We start from the raw sequence: 16,769 nt of genomic DNA on the forward strand, positions 1-16,769 counted from the left end.
CGTCAAGAACAAAGAAGGCACTCACAGGAGATACAGCCCCCCACCGGGAGGCGATTACCGAAGACCAACCTAAGGGTCCTTGCAGAATAGGGGAGGAAGGGCGGGCCGTGAAGGAATCTGCGGCTAGAATCGTTTCTACCAGATACATTGTTACCAAAGGTAAGTAACTCGTACATCTGTTATAGACTACTAGCCGTAGATTCCTTCACGTAGAATAGATACCCTAGCAATACCCACTGGGATGGAGGGTCTGCGAAAGGACCCCACCAGCCAATACAGAAAAGAGGGCCCCACAGGGAACCAGATCTGTGGACCAGGTAGAACCTCGTCCCTGCCAGGCAAAGGGAACCCCCCAAGCAGATCCCCACGACCTCAAAAGGATGTAGGAGGGAGAAGAAGGCTGAAGAGGAACCAAGGGAAAGGTCGGAGAGGCCGAAGCACCTCACTGCCCCACAAGGCGACACAGCTCCCGCCCAATGCCAAGACAGGAAGGGAAGAAGAAGAAGAAGAAGCCTAGAAGACCCAAGGAAGCAAGGGAAAAGAAGGCGAACCCACTCCAGGTGTTTAACAACCTGCCAGCCAGAACAGCGCTGGCAGTCAAAAGCCGCCAGAAGCAAGATGAACACCCAGAGGCCCCAGGAAGGCAGAGTAGGTGGCGCCTGGCAAGGGAGAACATAGGATCATCCCAGGCCTCAGGGCAGGAGCAGGGAGAGGAGGAGATGCCCGGGCACACCACTATGAGTGGCCGCGCACACAACATCAAGGTGCAAAAGCTACCTGCATAAACGCCATGGAGAACAGGCACCTGAAGGCGACCAGAACTCTCCAGCAGAGCCCAAGCCATATGACAGCTACCACTACCCCACCTGGGGTACGTTAAGTCCCAAAATATGGGAATCCTCTTTGGTAGAACGTCCGCAGCAGAGGAAAAACAAAAGAGCCACTGGGTAAAAACTACCCCCGAGAAAGGCTTGACAAGCAGCCCAAGCAAGCAGAAGGCCTAATCTCAGGGCCAAGTCTGCGCAACAATTCCAACACACACACATAATGAACAAAAGGGCCGTCCAGCAGCCAACAATGCCAAAGTCCAAAGGAAGGACGCAAATGGCCAGAAAACACACTCCACAGCCAGAACAACCGGCCTAAGAAGGCCCAGAATCAACCCAACTCAGGAGTCACTGAGGAGGGGACAGAGGAGGAGGGTAAGGCGCAGGAGGATGAGGACGGAGCCCTACCAAGAGCCTCTGGATGGCAGAGTCGATCGGGGCATGGAACAAGAGGCTGCCATCAAACGGAAGGTCGATGAGCCGCTCCCGAATATTCTCCGGGAATACTCCATCCCGAAGCCAAGCATGGCGAGGGAGAGCGACCGAGGAAGCCATGGCCTGGCCAAGCACCTCTGAGATGTCCAGAGTGCAGCGGAGAATAAACGCCGCAAGCTCTCGGTCATTCAACTTAGGATGCCTTAAGTCCACCTGACCACCCTCCTGGGACGCTGCGAATCCCAGAGACTCAGCCGAGTCCCACAAACAGGAGGAAGCCCGAGCCAGCACACAAAAGGTGTTCAGGGCCCTCAGGGCAATGCTGTACGATGCAAACATGTTGCGCCCCCAAGCGTCCAGCCAGCAGGCCTCTCTGGATGGCGGAGTCAACAGCGGAGGCAGGGAGGGAAAATGCCAAAGTCCCAAGGAAGGACGCAAATGGCAAGAAAACACACTCCATAGCCAGACCAACCGGCCTACGAAGGCTCAGAATCTACCCAACTCAGGAGTCACTGAGAAGGGGACAGAGGAGGAGGAGGACGGAGCCTTGCCAAGAGCCTTTGGATGGCGGAGTCGGCCAGGGCATGGAACAACAGGCTGCCTTCAAACGGAAGGTCGATGAGCCGCTCCCGAATATTCTCAGGGAATACTCCATCCCGAAGCCAAGCATGGCGAGGGAGAGCGACCGAGGAAGCCATGGCCCGGCCCAGGACCTCTGAGATGTCCAGAGCGGAGCGGAGAATAAACGCCGCAAGCTCCCGGCCATCTAACGCATGATGCCTTAAGTCCACCTGACCACCCTCCTGGGACGCTGCGGATCCCAGAGACTCAGTCGAGTCCCACAAACAGGAGGAGGCCCGAGCCAGGTGTTCTGGATCCGCAGGGCAGCGCTGGTCGAGTCCAGCCAGCGGGCCTCTCGGGATGGCGGAGTCAACAGCGGAGGCAGGGAGGGAAAAGCAGTCCGCAAAAGAGGGCTGGAGGCAGAGGGGTGGAGGGAAAGGCACGCCGGGTCACGCGAGTCCAGGAGGTGCAGGTGCAGAAGATGTTGAGGCTCCGGGCCCCTGAGGCAGGACGCCTCCAAGCCCCCGTCAAGAAAAAAGGAGGGAACCTTCAAAGGGAAGTAAGATTTCCCTCCCACCAGAGCCCTGGTGGAGGACCTCCAATAGATGGTTCGCTGGAAAGTGAGCCACCGGAGGATGCCCACAGCCGTGGACACCGCGTGAGCGAAGGCCGCACCTACCTCCATAGGGCCCCGCAGTGGGGAAAGCTGCTCCTAAGTGGGCGACAGCTGCAAACTAAGGAGGCCGTCCCTGAGGCCAAGCGGGACGGGCATGGGCCAGACCTGGAAGTCAGAAGGAGCCGAAGAATGAGGGACCGGCCTCTCTTCCGCCGAACACCTCTGCCTCAGGAAGGGCGGGGAACCGCCCTTCGACGCCGGTGAAAAAGACACCACATGGCGACCAGTCTCCAGGGAGGACTACACCAACATACAGCCTGCCTCTGGAGAAGAAAGAGCGTCCGAAGACGAATCGTGTTCCTGCGCGGAGCCGTAGAGTCCGCTGCCTGAGGCAGGTTGTCGGCACCATCCGGCGCCGCCCGACAAGGTTCCTCCAAGTCACCTCGCACCGGAGACCGGAGTGGAGCTGGAGTCGAACCGGCCCAGGGTGGCGCTGACCCTACCCCTGCCGAGGTATCCACCTGCGTGGGGGAACAAACAAGACAGGCCTGGGGAGTTACACGGAGCCCTCCACCAGCCGCGGCCCAGAATGAGAAGGAGATTGCTCAGCAACCCACGTGGCGGTGCCAGGGAAGATCCAACCTCCACCATCGAGGCAGCCACCTGTGGGGAGGGATGAGAGGGGCCCGGAGAGGGACGAGGGGTCCTCACCCGGCCTCGACCAGGAGCGGAACGAGGTGGTGACCTGAGCCCCGGCGACCTCCCACGACACCACAGAGACTCCCGCAGGAGTTTGTGGCGAGGCAGAGACGTCGTGGCCTGAAGGAGGTGCCTCGGAGGAGCCGCACCCCAACAGCACCATATCCTCCAAGCATGGAGCCAAACCAGTTGGTGCCAGGGCCGGAGCCACGGGTGGCGCCGCGGAGGGCCCAGCGCAAGGCGAAGGGTCCTCCGACGCCCCAGGAGGGGATGGAGGGGGGAAGACGCCAGCGAGGCCTGTAAAGTCGCAGCATATGTCTCCATTTGGATTCTCGACGCCCCAACACCGGGAAACGGTGGATAGGACGACACGCAGGGCTGCATCACCCGCGGAGAGTCCACATCACCAGCAGGCCAGAAACCAGCCCCCAGGGACAAACTGTGACACTTACCCACCGGGAAGCGACGCTCACGTGACATCAGAGAAGGGCGAGGACGACGACCATGGCCGTACCTGAAGCCGTCCGTCAAAACAGACCGAAGGGAGGACGTCGACCGAGAGAAGTTTCATGCGGCGCTCCCGCCGCGACTTCAACTGTTGACAGGCCTCACAATCAGTGGTGCCGTGATCCTCCCTCAAACACCACATACAAATGAGATGCGGGTCCGTCGCCGACATAAGACACCCACAAAACGTACAAGTTTTGAAGCGCGAAGGCATTCGTACACTGTTCCACCAAAAGAAATGGAGAAAAAAGGGCCCGAAACAGGCCCGTAGCAATAACCGGATCCACGTTGCAAAGGAAAAAAAAAGGAAAAAACTGACGTAAGTGCGCCGGGGCGGGTCTTATGTGACCTCACTGACGTCACGTGCGCGGACGACGCCTGGGCAGAGTCGCGTGATGTCGTCCCAAGCGCGCAGGGATGCTGTGGTAAAAAAGTTTACGGATCCAGTCTCACGCCTGGGAGTAATTTTAAGTGAAGGAATCTGCGGCTCGTAGTCTCTATCAGATACAGCTTTTACATTGAGAACCTCAAAGGTATATGTGGCATCCTTCGAAGTAATGTAATGGAGAGGGTCACTGAAGAGAAGGAAAGAAACAGACAAATACAACTAACACATATATATATACCCGAAGTAAAAGACATCGACAAGAGATCCATTCAAGAGATAGGTATATACATGGAGAGACAGACATCTAAAGAGAAATGTATACAAGGATAAATATGCATAGAAAAAACAGAAATTTCACAAAAGTCACACAGGGCAAGCAAAAGTATATCCACTCCACCAAAGGTAACCCACGTCTTCCGTCAGTGAGCGGGAGGACAAGAAGTGGAGGAACGAAGGGTACTCCAAGAACAGAGGTAACAAAGGGAGAACAGAGAACAGAGAGAGTGACCACTGTGCCTCTCGAGGCCGGGTCACCCCCTTGCTCCCTCGCCTGCTGATCCTGCTAGCCAGCCAGCCTCCTTGCCAGCCTCCCGCCTGCCGCCACCGTCGCCCCCCCAGCACCCCCGAGCGGCCCAGCCACTGCTGAGCCGCCCGCTCGCCACTTTTCCCGCCGCTGGCCCCCTGCGGCCCCGCCCACCACCGGCCCATTGGCCCAGCCGCTCGCCCAGCCCAGCAGACCCGCCCCGTCCCCCTTCTTATGACGCCCCCAGAGCGACCGCGCAGCGGACGCGCGCAGCGGGAGCACCGAATGAGCGCCGAAGGTGCGCCAAAGGTAAGCCCGTCTGCGCCCGTCCGCGCCTGGACCGCGCCCAGTGCCAGGACCCCTGGCCCCCGCAGACCCCAGCCCACCCGCCGGACCTACGACGCCACCGAACTCTACGCACACAACGCCGGAAGAACCCTGGGGTGCTAACGAGCCACCCCGAGACGCACCCACGGACCCTTCTGCTGCAACACCTGCAAGTTCACCTGCATCCAGACCTCCACTACACCAGCACCGAACAAGACCAAGACGAGCAACAGCCACAGCCACCTGAAATGCATCCTGCTCAACACCCGCTCCGTCCACAAGCACGCCATCGAGATTTGGAACCTGCTCGACTCCACAGCCCCAGACGTCGCCTTCTTCACGGAAACCTGGATGAACGCCTCCTCAGCGCCCGACATCGCCATCGCCATCCCAGACGGCTACAAGATCATCCGAAGGGACCGCATCAACAACACAGGAGGAGGCATCGCCATCATCCACTGGAACACCATCCGCATCTCGACCAACACCGATGACACCCTCGCACCCGCCGAGCACCTTCACTTCCAGGTCCACATCAACCCCAAGACCACCCTCAGAGGCACCCTCATCTACAGACCCCCGGGACCACGCACACAATTCAGCGAAGACATCGCCGACTTCATCAGCCCGCACGCCCTCTGCTCCGCTGACTACATCCTCCTCGGGGACCTCAACTTCCACCTGGAGAACAACAACGACCGCAACACCACCACCCTGCTGGACAACCTCGCCAACCTCGGTCTCAAGCAGCTGGTGACCACCCCCACCCACTAAGCCGGACACACACTCGACCCCGTCTTCTCATCCAGCAAGGACATCGCCTTCAGCCACGCCACCGGACTCCACTGGACGGATCACAGCTGCGTCCACTTCAGCTTCAGAAGGACCACGATCCACCACCACCAGCAACAAGATCACAGCCGACCAACTCGCGACCTCCCTGAGCATGAACCCTCCCACCTGCACACCGAACCCAAGCCAGGCGGCCACCAACCTCACCAAGTGGATCAGCGACTGCGCAGACGACCTCGCCCCCCTGAGGACCCCGCCCAGCAGACCCGGCAGCAAGAAAGCCCCATGGTTCACCGACGAACTCAAGAACTCCAAGAAGAACGGCCGAGCCCTCGAGAGAACCTGGCGCAGAGACCCAACCCCGGACAACATGGCTGCCCTCAAGCTCGCCACCCGAAAGCACCACCAACTCATCCGCGCCACCAAGAAAACCGCATTTAAGGAACGACTGGACAAAAACGCACACAACAGCAAGGAACTCTTCAACATCGTCAAAGAGCTCTCCAACCCCAACGCCGGAAACAACGACATCACCCCTTCGCAAGACCTCTGCAACTCCCTCGCCTCCTACTTTCACAACAAGATCGCGGACATACACAACAGCTTCAGCACTCAACCGACGCACGCCACGACCGAACCCCCGCCCCCCACCACCACCCTCCGCGCCTGGACTCCGATCAACACCGAAGACACCATCCGCACGATGAACTCCATCCACTCCGGATCTCCGACCGACCCCTGCCCTCACCACGTCTTCAACAAGGCCGACGCTGTCATCGCTCCCCACCTGCGGGACATCATCAACACCTCCTTCGACACCGCTACCTTCCCGGAGAGCTGGAAGCACGCCGAACTCAGCGCCCTACTCAAGAAGCCATCAGCCGACCCCACCGACCTCAAGAACTACCGCCCCATCTCGCTGCTCCCGTTTCCTGCAAAAGTCATCGAGAAGACCGTCAACAAGCAGCTGGCCGCCTTCCTCGAGACGAACGGATCCCTCGACCCCTCGCAGTCTGGCTTCCGGGCAAACCACAGCACCGAGACCGCCCTGATCGCAGCCACCGATGACATCCGTGCCCTGCTCGACAACGGAGAAACAGCGGCCCTCATCCTCCTAGACCTCTCCGCGGCCTTCGACACTGTCTGCCACCGTACCCTAGTACAGTGCCTCAGCAACGTCGGAGTCCAGGAGAAGGCACTGGAGTGGATCATCTCCTTCCTCGCCGGAAGAACACAGAGAGTCCGCCTCCCTCCGTTCAGATCGGAAGCCACCGAAGTCATCTGCGGCGTCCCTCAAGGCTCCTCGCTCAGTCCAACCCTCTTCAACGTCTACATGGGCCTCCTCGCAGACATCGCACGCCAGCACAACCTCAACATCATCTCCTACGCCGACGACACCCAGCTGATCCTCTCCCTCACCAACGACCCCGCCACCGCCAGAGACAACTTACACGAAGGGATGAAAGAGGTAGCTGAATGGATGAAGAACAGCCGCCTGAAACTGAACTCGGACAAGACGGAAGTCCTCATCCTGGGATCCTCACCCTCCGCCTGGGACGACTCCTGGTGGCCCCCAGCCCTGGGCACCGCACCCAAGCCAACCGACCACGCACGCAACCTGGGCTTCATCCTGGACTCCTCCCTCTCCATGACCAGACAAGTCAACGCCGTCTCCTCGTCGTGCTTCAACATCCTGCGCATGCTACGTAAGATCTTCCGGTGGATCCCCACCGAGACCAGGAAGACGGTCACCCAGGCCCTCGTCACCAGCCGTCTGGACTACGGCAACTCCCTCTACGCCGGTACCACCGCCAAACTCCAGAAGAGGCTCCAGCGGATCCAGAACGCCTCAGCACGTCTCATCCTGGACATCCCCCGTCGCAGCCACATCTCCGGACACCTGAGAGACCTGCACTGGCTCCCGGTCAACAAGAGAATCACCTTCCGACTCCTCACCCACGCACACAAAGCCCTACACAACCAAGGCCCGGGATACCTCAACAGCCGCCTCAACTTCTACGCTCCCAAACGCCAGCTTCGATCGACCAACAACGCCCTCGCCGCCATCCCCCGCATCCGAAGAGCCACCACAGGAGGACGGTCCTTCTCCTACCTCGCCGCCAAGACATGGAACTCCCTCCCGACCCACCTCCGCCGGACCCAGGACCACCTCGCCTTCAGGAAGCAACTCAAGACCTGGCTGTTCGAGCAGTAGCGGACCCCCCCTCCCTAGCGCCTTGAGACCCTTCGGGTGAGTAGTGCGCTATAAAAATGCTGTGATTGATTGATTGATTGAGATAATACAACTGGATGTTACAAAGAAGAAGTTATGACAGTACCTGAGGTGGAGACAGGAAGACAAGGATGTAAAACAGCAACACAATGCCACATAAGAGTAGGAAGTGCAAGGCATTACCCACTACAGGAAAACAAAGACAACCATCCAACAACCAACACCACTGACTGAGGAAGGATGCCAGCAGGCGTCAGCAGCAGAAACAAAGAATAACAGCATGTGGAAAGAGGGAGGAGGAGGTAAGAGTAAGGAGGAGGGAGGAGTAAGAAGGGAAGGAGTAAGGAGGGGGAGGAGTAAGGAGATGGGAAGGGGAGGAGGAGGAGTAAGGAGGGAGGAGGAGAAGTGAGGAGGAAGGAGGAGGCAGGAGGAAGGAGAAAGTAGAAGTGGGGAGGGAGGATGAGGGAGGAGTGTGGGTAGGAGGAGGAGAGAGAAGGAGGGGGAAGAGGAGGAGAAGAGGAGTAAGGAGGGAGGACTAAGTAGGGGGGGCGAATGAGGGAGGAGTATGGGTGGAGGAAGAGTAAGGAGTTGGAAGAGGAGGAGGGAGGAGGTGGAGGAGTAAGGAAGAGAGAGGAGGAGTAAGGAAGGGAGAGGAGGAATAAAGAGAGGGAGGAGGAGTGCGGAGGAGGAGCAAGGAGGAGTATGGAGGAGTGAGGAGGGGGATGAGAAAGGAGTAAGGAAGGGGAGGAGGATGAGTAAAGAAGGAGGAGTAATGGATAGGAGGAAGATGAGGAGGAGTAATAAGGGGGGAGCATGGAGGGAGGAAGGGGAAGACAGGGGGTAGGAGGGGTAAGGAGGGAGGAGGAAGAGTAAGAAGGGGAAGGAGAAGTAAGAAGGAGAAGGAGAAGTAAGAGGGGAAGGAGTAAGAAGGGGAAGGAGGAGTAAGAAGGGAAAGGAGGACCTGGAGGAGGGGGGGAGAGAGGAGGATGAGGAGGAGGAGACCGCAGGGTGAAACGAAGGGCTGACAAAAACAAAGGGCAACAGATAGTTGATTATGACAATCACACACTGTCCAACTTATGGAAGCAGGAGAACCAGGTAAGTAACCTGACCAACGCTTCATAGAAACATAAGAAAAGATAGGACGGGTCCCAAGAAAAAGTAATGAACACCACCACCTGAGAAAGGAAAATGAAATGTAACCTCTCCCATTGAAAAAAGCACGCCATGAAGATGTGAGTGGAGAGAAAAATAATATAGGAAACAAATGAAAACCCAGTCTATTGTGAGCGAAGGATACCAGGCAAGGATCCAAACAGTCAAGGAGACTGGTGCCCCAGGTGAAAAGTACAGAAAAGATCAGCAGATAAAACAGCTACCCCACGTTTGTGATGGCAGAGAACTATATAAAACAGCTAGAAGACTGCTGGAGATGAACAGTCTCCGAGCACCATAAGGCTGGAGTTATGGAACCCAGGCGTGTACCAAGGAACACAACATGAAAAAATCATGGGTTCTAGAGAGTAACACAAAGCAAAGAGAAGGGCCACATCGAAAAGGGTCAAGTATAGAATTGAAAGCAAACCAGGCCAAAGAGGTTGCCTGCTTGTGGCACCAGCATAGCCCATATGGACATACATAAGAGCAGAGAAAAGAAGAAGGCCAAGTCCATATAAGGGGTACTAAATGCATTAGCAGCTCACAAAAATGCCTTCAATGCATATAAAATAAGGTCCCCGGAAACGGGGAACAAGGCTATAGTGCAACTGCACAACATAAACAGAATACCTACCCAGATTAAGTACTCGGGTAGGAAAATTCAAGCAACAAAACAAGCCAAAGAACAGATTTCCAGGACACCGCAAACTAAGATAAGTTCAAGTTGGCTGCAAACGAAACCTGTCAAAAACAGTGTAAAAGAGACAAAAAGTACTTGCAGAAAGCAAGAACACCACACCAGGTATATCCATTCTGGGCTTCCTCCAGAGGGAGGGCAAGACGCGCTCCAAAAAATCCCACAAGACGTGGAAGAAGCGGGCGAGCACACAAGAAGTGTTCTGAGAGTGCATAGCAGTGCTATAAGAAGAAAAATATGCAACCACAAGCGTCAAATTTCCTGCCCTCCCTTTCAGGAGGGACAGGGGGAAGAAATTCAATATTCTAAGTGGTTAAAGCAGCCTGAACCACAAAGCTTTTAGTGGAGGGACGTCTAAGTAGAAGTAGAGCGATCCACATGGAACTCTACTACAGGTTTTTTCCAAGCACCCCACAGGATAATGAAAAGAGAGTCATTATAAGGAAGTACAGGCTCAACATTAGACTGGGCAGGGTGTAGGACACCAATTAAGGGGTCTGTTGACAATTCCACAGAAGGAAGATGTAAATCCAGGGCAACTGAAACTCGATTGAGCATGTCCACCAGCGCGGAACTCGCCTACGTAGCCAAACCAGGAAGGGACAGGAAGATTGAGGCTGGTGAAGGTTCTAAGCCACTGGTGACAAGTCAAGTAACCAGCTAGATTATATAGGGGGTGGTACTGTGTCCGGAATTGAAGGGGACACACTACACCATCTGTAGTACTTCCAAACCCATGGTACTCAGAAGGGAAACCCTGAGGGGAAAAATCCGGGACAGTCAGCTTCATTAGCTCAACATCTGACACTGTGGTTGCTATCACAGTTCTCACCAAAACTTTCTGGTGGCTGACATCTGTTAGACAGTCACATGTTATCTTTGCTAAAAATTACTGCCTCACAGCCCAAGTAGGAGTTGACAGATAATTTGCCAAGTTTGAGCTGCATGACATCCTTGGTGAACTGGGGGTATTCACTCCCATTTGTCAGACAATATTGCTTTAGAACAACTTTTTAGGTGAGGAATATGCAAAAGTATGTCTCCATCAGGCATGCAAGTTACTTACCTTTGGTAATACTATTTTTGGAGCGTATAGAAACTGCCTGCAGATTTATTAATGCCCTTCCCCCTTTAAAGATGAGTTAGTGCCATAAGTTATGAGAATCCAAGGTATGCAAACATATTATGTGTTGGGGCTGTCACTGTCTTGGTGTGGTCTCTGTTTCGCTCTGCACCATACAACAGGGTACAAGTTGGTACCTATTATGTCTCATTGATATCATGTCTAGCAGACAAAGTCATGGCTAGAACTGTGTGGTGCAGACTGAGAGACTGCTGGAGAACCACTGCTGGGCAAACGTTTTGCAAGCTAAGTCGTATGCCTAGGGGCATTTTCTTAAGGAAAGGAATCTTCAGGAAGATCTATAGATCAGAAATATCTTTTTGTAGCTTTATCAAACAGACTCCTAAACTGATCTAAATGAGCTGTCATTTTATAGGTATGTCTACCAAATTCTACCTGTCAGGATGTTGATTTCAGTACTGGCAAACTAGGATGGAAGTGCAACCGCAGCCACAGTGAGAGGCCCTATGGCCATCTTGCCTGAACTTACCACCCAAGTAAGATGATTTTGTAAGTAAAAGCATGGTATATTAGACTAACTGTCAAGTGATCCATGCCAATTTTAATATATGCCGGTTTCAGTATAGAGAACTACAAAAAAAATGAAAACATTTTCCCTTGATTTGGCAGTGTTATTGCTTAGCTAAAACATAACATTCTTACTAGAGCGTAACTGCAATCCTACAGAGGGCCTACATTTTAACTGTACATAAGTTCTAGTAGTTAAGAGACTGGGCCTGTCACACATTTCAAAACGTAATAAATATATTCAATGAAGATGAGATAGAGGGTATACCAGTGATACTCAATGTACGGCCCAGGGGCCGCATGCGGCCCTCCTGACCCTTACATGCAGCCGCCTAGGCAGCAGCAGCACTGGGCTGCTCTTTACTCGACTCAGCACGAACATGAAAAAAAAAGTGGAGTACACAGCAAACACTTATTTAAAGGTTCATTGCAGTTAGGAAAAGGAAGTAACTAGGCCCTTAACTTTAGGAACACCTTCATTTGTACAGACAGCCCTTAGATATACATGCTTTGCTTCCCCTACACCCACACCCACTTTACATCCCTGCGGTCATCAGTGCAGACCTCGGTCACACCATAGACCACATTTTGCGCTCCCCCCGGGAAAATGTTTGTGATTATCTATGGTCTATACTAACCCTTACCATTATATGTACCATTTGAAGAGCATCCATTAATTTCTGCATTATAAATTTACATCGATTGTAAAAAGATGATTGAGTTACCTTCCAAAACCATTGGATAACCTGGTGACCACTGCTATATCCATTCTTGTATTTTGTATGTTGCTTCCAATCGTTAACATCAACATCACCTAGTCCACACATAAGCAGCTAGAAAAAGAGGAATAGTTCACTGAAAGAACAGCACAAACACATATGCATATGTATATATATATATGTGATCATTTTGTGGACAAAATATTTATCATATCTTACCTCAAGCTCATTTTCATCAAATATTTTGATAAGATCTTGCGATATAAGTTCAAAGAAACCCTGAAAATGCAAGTTAACATGAAATCACATTCATAAAATACTAACTGCGTAAGCAAATTAAATCAAAATCAAGTTTATTTTAGTCACTTAACTCTAAAACCATGACCTGGAAAGAAAAGATATAATTGAGTACAAGATAAACATTAAAAATACAATTCACAGAAAGACTGTACCCATACTACAGACAGAAGTGCCTGACACAGAGCTTGAAGTAGTTATCCGAAAATTTGCAAAGCCAGTCATTAAATATTGTTGGTAACTTGGAATACTTGAACTACAGTTTACTAGAAGACTATGCATTTAAACACTGATCTCCTTTCATTTTGCCACATCATTTTAAAATCATTGGTTGCCACAGCAATTTAAAATGATTGGTTGAAGACCTTATAGTGGTGAATATTTTTTCATGGTTTATCTAGTTCAAAGAAGCTAGTTTATTAGAAAAACAGGTGATGCAGCTTTTGCTGGGTGCCTGCCGAAACACAATATAGAACAAGCTACTTACCCTCTGTAACGTCTTTTCTGGTAGATACTCTATCTAACTGCAGATTACTCACCTAAGAATGTTCCGCAGGTGTCAGAACTGATCAGGAAAATCGTGAGCAGTACCCTCTGTGCATCGGTAGGTGGCGTCAATAGGCTCCACACAGGCTGTCTTGGAAGTGATGCTGTGGCTTCACCCCAGCACGGTGACATCAGTTTTTTCATGACTATTTCCGCTTCAAGACCACATAGCCACATAAAAAACATTTTGACCAGTGTTAAGTATCTCACAGGATATCGAGGGTAAAGAGTCCACTCGCAAAGCGGGGGGATGGGAGGGCCAGTGAGGAATCTGAGGCTTAGACTTAGTCTCTACCAGAAAAGACGCTAATGAAGGAGACTGAGCTGGAAAAATGCCCATCTTGACGGACCGAACTGCTCAATCAGTAGTGCTTTGTGAAAGTACGGAGTGAGGCCCATATAGAGAATTTAATGCAGAATACAATCCATTGAGAGCTGATTGTACACCTGATGGTCTTTGGTGTGATCAATGTAGAATAGTATGGCTCTTTTTGGGTCCGAACAGTGCAGTCTCTTCTCCTCCTTCGAAGAATGAGGTGGCGCAATAATTGGAGGTAGTGATACTCTGGCCGACATGAAAGGGGGAGACACCATTTGGCAGGAAGGAAGCATTTGTCAGATGGACCAGTGTGTCAGAAAAAAAGCTGGTATACAGAGGGGGAAAGAACAGAGCTAACCCTTCTCCCGATGTAAGACAGTTTTGAGAGTCAAGAGCATAAGAGAACAGCCGTGTACGGACATGAAAGGGGAACACATGAGAAACTTGAGGACCAAATAGAGCTCTCATTGGGACATCATGAAAGGGGTAAGTGTTGCAAATCTTTCGGAAAACGTGTCACAACAGATGACTGGAACAAGAAGGGATGATCTGGCCACCGCAGGAAAACTGAAATAGCCTACAGGAAATCCTCAACAGTGCACAGGCTTAGGCCTTGCCGGGCTAAAGAGAGAACAAACAGCAACACCTCAGACAGCGGTGCAAAAGGTGGGTCCACATGCCGTGAGGAACACCAGGCCACAGACAAATCCCAATGGCAGGCATAAACTTCTATATTGGAGAAACACCTGGCTGAGAAGATGATATCAGAGACCTCAGCAGGAAGGTAAAAAAGCTCAACGGTCACAGCCTAATCTCCACGCATGAAGTTGGAGAATGCGCAGGTTTGAGTGCAGGTCCTTGCCCTGTTGCGATAGGAGATCCTTCCAAAGGGGCAGCCTGATTGGAGGACCGACTCTCATGCTCAAGAGTTTCAGATACTCTGGGGCCCGGTCCCTGGCGTCGTCGCCGATTTCGGGAGGAGGCGAGCCTCGAGATCGTTGTGTTCCTCGGACACCGGACAGAGTAGGAACCCGCAGTTTGTCGGCCTCGCCGGACTTGGGTTGATTCGGTAGAGTGAGGCCCAACGATGGACGTGTAGCTGGACGTCGCACCAGGTGGTGGGATCACTACCTGGGAATGGAAGTTGCTTGGCGACGACCGGGCTGAGACACACCGTGACCCTGTGCTGAGACCGAGGCACCATTGCCACGGTGGACATGTGGTGACATATTGGGGGGATTGAGGGGGGGTGGGGGTGGAGCGGCATATGTGGGGGGGCAGAGTCGCAGAGTGTGTTTACGTCTGGACTTGCAGCTATGGAAAGGTTGACTACATTACTAGACTGGGGCTGGGCAAAACCCTCAGACTGGCTTTTTGGTTGCCACTTTTGCCCCTAAGTTTTTCGTTGCCTGGGCAAATGCTTATTGGGGAATGTCGGGCCCGTTTGGCCTGAGAAGCAGGGTAGCAGGGAGGGGGGGGATCCGGGTGTTGGGGGGGGAGTTTCAGTGTTTATTTGCTGCAGGAAAATTTAGTTCTGATGACACTCTTTTAGCTCCAGAGACACGGGTGGTGGGCGGGAGGGCGGCGGGGAGTGGAGGAGTGTGGGTTCTCCCCAGGCTAGCTGCACTGCTTTACATATATGATGCATAAGTCAAAGGCACGGACGATTACTGTATTATCCTGGAATGTTAACGGCTTGCAGAATAAGATTAAACGCACTATGGTTTTGCAGTACCTACATAGGCATGGCCCCGACATAGTCCTGCTCCAGGAAACACATCTAATTGGAAATCACTATAAGGCCCTCAATAGATTTGGCTACACGCTGAGGGCGCACGCCGGCTTTACCACAGGCTCGAGAGGTGCAGGGATACTAATTAAAAATTCCCTTCCACTGGTGATTTGGCAACATTGGGTGGACCCCATAGGGCGCTATGCAGCTATCACTGGGCATTGGGAAGGCCTGACCCTCAACATTTGCTCGCTCTATGTTCCCCCACGGCTCCATGGTACTACCCTTCCAGACATTGGGAAATTGCTCCTAGACATGCCGGCCGGCATCCTGCTTCTGGGGGGGGGGACATGAATGAGGTAATGGTAGAGGACGTGGATAGGTCATCGGGTTTGAAGTCCAGGGGGAAGGTGAGTCATCTCAGAGATTTTGTGCAGGCGAGGGGTCTGGTGGACCACTGGAGGGCGCAAAACCCCCACACCCGTCAGTACACACTTATATCGGCGGCACATGGGTCAGGTTCTAGATTGGATCACCTATTCACACAGGTTGGGTGCATGAACTCCTTTTGCGGTGGGAGCCATAAGGCCAGGGGCATTTCGGATCACTCCCCAGTATAAGTACATCTCCTGGGCCCTGGGAGGGATCGGAGTGCTCCCACAAGACTGGACACTTTTATGTTCCGAGATCAGGAGTTCCAGAAGCAGTTTCGTACGAGGGGGGGGATCAGTACTTCACTGACAACGTTGGCTCGGTAAGGTCACACAGCATAGTCTGGGAGGCCTACAAGACAGTAGTGAGGGATTTCGTACAGGCGGAGGCGGGCAGGCGAAGGAAGGAAAAAACAGTGCAGATTGATAGTCTAGAATCGTAATATCTGGAATTGGAAAAGGATAGGGAGGAAACTCGGGAGCAACAGCAAGAACGGCGCCATAGACTACGGTTGTTAGAGAAGGAAATGCATGATGTGCTGGTGGATCAGGCGCGATCTAGAGCGTTAGCGACCCAGCGGCGGGTCTATGACCTAGGGGACAAAGCCAACAAAATGATAGCCTGGCTGGAAAGAAGAGATAGGGGGCGGAACTGGGTCCCAGGGATTAGGACACAGGAGGGACAGCTACAGACCATGATTGCAGGCATAGCGGAAGAGTTCGCTAGTTATTATGAAACGGTCTACAGATCCCACACACAGCAGACGGAACGAGAATGTGAGGATTTCCTGGCCCCCCTGCAGATGCCCTCCTTGGAGGCGACAGACAGAGATATCCTGGACTCGGACATTACAGTTGCGGAAATAGAACATGCTATGAGCGAATTACAAGTGGGGAAGGCACCGGGGCCTAATGGGTTCCCGGCGGAGGCGTTTCGGTGTGTTGCTGGTAGAATAGCGCCCCATATGCTGCGTATGTACATAGAAGCCCAACAGGTCCGACGCCTGACGAAGGACCTTCGGTCGGCGACGATTGTGGTGTTCCACAAGGCGGGTAAGCCACAAGACCTATGTAGTTTAAACAGACCCATCTCCCTCCTTAATTTTGAGACGAAAGTCCTGGGCAAGATCCTGGCTACCAGGCTGGGAGCGGTGATACAATCCCTGAGCCACCCAGACCAGTCGGGCTTTATGCCACATAGGAACACCAGGCTGAATCTGCGACGCCTCTACAGGGTCATACAGATGACATCAGCCAGATCGGACGTCCTGGCGGCCCTGCTGTCGCTCGACGCTCATATGGCCTTTGATA

The 16,769-nt window shown here is 53.1% G+C and overlaps 1 protein-coding gene across 4 annotated transcripts in view; it reads right to left on the reverse strand.

Annotated features, from left to right (window-relative positions):
- Positions 1–16,769, reverse strand: part of NEDD4 (NEDD4 E3 ubiquitin protein ligase) — a 2,078,892-nt gene that overhangs the window by 215,683 nt on the left and 1,846,440 nt on the right. For all 4 annotated transcript variants that reach the window (XM_078684873.1, XM_078684874.1, XM_078684872.1 and 1 more), the window contains 2 exons: positions 12,353–12,412; positions 12,140–12,247 (listed from right to left, as the gene is read on the reverse strand). In XM_078684873.1, coding sequence (XP_078540999.1) covers positions 12,140–12,247; positions 12,353–12,412 — 168 coding nt within the window. The remainder of the gene's footprint in view (positions 1–12,139; positions 12,248–12,352; positions 12,413–16,769) is intronic.

This window comes from Lissotriton helveticus, chromosome 3_2 (assembly GCF_964261635.1).
Source record: "Lissotriton helveticus chromosome 3_2, aLisHel1.1, whole genome shotgun sequence".
In the NCBI taxonomy this organism is placed as follows: domain Eukaryota; kingdom Metazoa; phylum Chordata; class Amphibia; order Caudata; family Salamandridae; genus Lissotriton; species Lissotriton helveticus.